General features: G+C 35.8%; 1 protein-coding gene across 1 annotated transcript in view; it reads right to left on the reverse strand.

Annotated features, from left to right (window-relative positions):
• Positions 1-882: 882 nt before the first annotated feature.
• The window catches only part of LOC102762756 (leukocyte surface antigen CD47), a 13614-nt gene continuing 11279 nt past the window's right edge, over positions 883-3217 (reverse strand). The window contains exon 2 of the mRNA XM_015559009.1: positions 883-1274. Coding sequence (XP_015414495.1) covers positions 883-1274 — 392 coding nt within the window. The remainder of the gene's footprint in view (positions 1275-3217) is intronic.

Consider the following 3217-nt stretch of genomic DNA (forward strand, 5'->3'; position numbering starts at 1 on the left):
CACATGTCGTCCACATCCATATCTTGCAATTTAGGCACAAAAAACTGGATTATCATGTCTCAATAGTAAGCACCATTATCTGTTATTGCCTGAGCCACCACATTTTCAAAGAATAATGGTCCAATGATGCCTCCAGCCCAAATCTGCACAAAACAGTGACACGTTGTAGATGCATTTGTTTCTCAACAATCACTCATGGATTTTCTGAACCCCAAATGTGACAATTTTGTCAATTAACCAAGCCATCAAGATGAAAATGAGCCTCATTGCTGAAGATGATTTTGTTCGAAAAATCAGCATCCACTTGTTGGTCTTTTCTATCAAAATTACTTCTTGCGTGAATTTTGAGACACCCTTTATAACCAAGGCTGAATTCAAATTAATTCTATTGGATCCCTAGCTCTCCCTCATCTTGACCAAAAAATAGAACAAACACCATAGCAGGAAACCTCAAGGAAACATCATTATGGCCTGATTTTAATTTTGTGATTCTCCTTCTAATCTACTCTTTCCAGCTGTAGCATGGCTGGGATTTGTCAGTCCTTGACCAAAGTGCAGGTGATAAAAAAAAAAAAAGCTACATATTTGGAAAGATCACGGAAAATTAATCACATGAAAGACAGTACTTTTGAGAGCAGCAAACAGAAATACAGATTAAATGATGCCAGAACCCCCACACCAGTAGAACAGTTAGAACAAACGTTGAGAACCAGACAATACACAAATTAGAAACAGCTAAGGAGTTTTATTTTGAAAAGTAGAAGAGAAAGTAAAACTCATGATGTTATAAGCTGCTGAATATTACGTAATCATTTATTAGTCATAAACTATTTTGTGATTCAAAGGAGTCCCTAGTCCCATTGTGCCCCATTTCTAACAGGATTAGGCTACTGCAGGACAAATGAAAAGGAAGGTAATAAAATTCTTACCAACATATTTTAGTTCTATGGTGGTTTCGCCTTCTCTAGTTAATTCTGTTACTTCGCAAGTGTAGTTTCCTGGGACAGCATGTCTCTTGTCCATCATCAAAGAGGCATTGCCTGTTAGTAGTGCGTTTGGTATGATGTATGCACTCGAAAAGTCACTGTTGGGGCTGGATTCATTTTTATCTCCATCATAGAAGAAAATGTCTTTGTTTCCAAATTTCCACTTTACAAACAATTCTCTAAGGCTCTGTGCCCCCCCATTAGTGACTAAGCATGGGATGAGAATAGTTTTATTGTCATTGGTATATTCTACAGATTTGATTGTAGCAAATAATAACTGAGCTGAACCTGGGAAAAAAAAGAAAATAGTTTCATTTCACTATGGAATTCTACAGGGTAAGGTCTTAAGTATGTTACAAATCCTTAAGATAAAAGAGCAATACTTCCATTGTCCCCTTAAGTAAGCAGTGCAGCTACAGAGAGAAGGCAGGCCAGGTGAAAAAATGAAACAAGTTATTTTAATATTAACCTGCACAGATGGTAGACACCATTGTAACTATTCCTTATTCATTCTCAGAAATACACAGTATACATTACCAAGAGTATTGGTAATAAATTCAGCAACCTGTGTTGGAACATGCAGGTGTAGTATTTGGCTTCAGAAGCTTTGAAGTAATCATTGTTGCTCACTGATGTATGAGAAAAAATATTGTTCTTACCATGGAAAATTAGTGAACAGAATATCAAAACAAATATTATGTTATATCTCAACTTCTATGTTCTGCCTCCACACAGAACTTGGTAAACCCATACGAAGTTTATCTATATATTTATGTTGCATTTCAAAGGAATGTGTTGAGCTATACTGTACTTAATATAAAAAGTAAAAAGTAAATCAATGGATCACATTGTATCTTTTCTGTAAGATGGAAAGTCTTAGAATGTTATGGAACATATTCTTTGGCTATATTGCATTGCAAAACACAGACAGCAATGGACATTTTGTATGCAAATACTAGAAATAGATATATACAATTGAAAGGAATTTTCTCACTCCCACATTTCATTGAAACTATAGAACAACAATTTCTAAGTGTATAATACAGGTATTCCTTCCTCCAAAAAACCATTAACCACTCAAAATAAATCAAGGAAGCAGTCAAAATCAATTCCTGCTAATAAGAAATTATTAATTCCTGCTAATAAGGAATTAATTATTGAGCCTATTAATCCTATTGTTTAATAGACTATTCTCAATAGGATAAACTATCAGTTGTCTTACAAAATAGGGATTCAGAAGGTAATTGCAATTAGTCATCTTTAACCTAAAATGTGCAAGATTGTGGAAAAATTATTCTCTTCCATATTTTTCAGTCATTTATTAACTCTTCTAAGTAGTTAGTTGAATTTTCCCTGAAAAACAAAAACAAAAACAAAGCACTAACAAATATAAATATCAGCTTTAATAGTTCATCCTAATAATTTCGTCCTTCTATATAAATTGGGAATAAAACTCAGGTCCATAACACATTTTTATTCTAGGAACATAGTATTTGATAAATGCCCATTGAATTAAATGCTAGGATGCATGGTGAAATATGAACTGAACAAGGTTCAGAAAGCCTAAATATAAATTCTACCTGTCCTTTGTCAATATGTGACCTAAAGCAATTCACATAACTTTTCTAGGCCTTGGTTTGTAACTTTTCTATGCCTTGGTTTAATCTCTGCAAGTAAAGGATCAGAAATGAACACCGGACTGCTTCAGAGAATTGTGGCGAGTATCAAAGGAGTAAATACATGGACAAGTGCCCTCTCAACAATGCTGTGCTGTACATATGCAGGTAATACTCTAAAAACTGGGCAAAACAGCATATTTTTATGCAATGACCTAGACTCAACATGTCAAACTCGTGGCCCAAAATGAATATACAGCCCAGCCAAATTAACAGTATGTAAGAAATGTTTTAATAAAAATTCCATAGCTTAGTTTTTACAATATTGTTTTATACATAATCCTATAAAATAAAGATGTAATATGCAAATGGTCGTTACACCATGAAGCATAACTGTGTAACGACCCGATCATGGATCAGCAGGAGCTACTGCTGGGGCAAGGAGCTCCAAGTGGGCAGAGGAGAGCTACAGGAGGGAGCAGGGCAGCAAGCTATGAGGGGGGTGTGGAGAGAGGTGCGAGGGGAAAGCTACAGGAGGGCAGGACGGTGGGCAGAGATCTACTGGAGGGTGGCAGCAAGCTACTGGAGAGCTACTGGATGGATGGATTCATGTGC

Source organism: Myotis davidii, unplaced genomic scaffold (genome assembly GCF_000327345.1).
Source record: "Myotis davidii unplaced genomic scaffold, ASM32734v1 scaffold2450, whole genome shotgun sequence".
NCBI classification, from domain to species: domain Eukaryota; kingdom Metazoa; phylum Chordata; class Mammalia; order Chiroptera; family Vespertilionidae; genus Myotis; species Myotis davidii.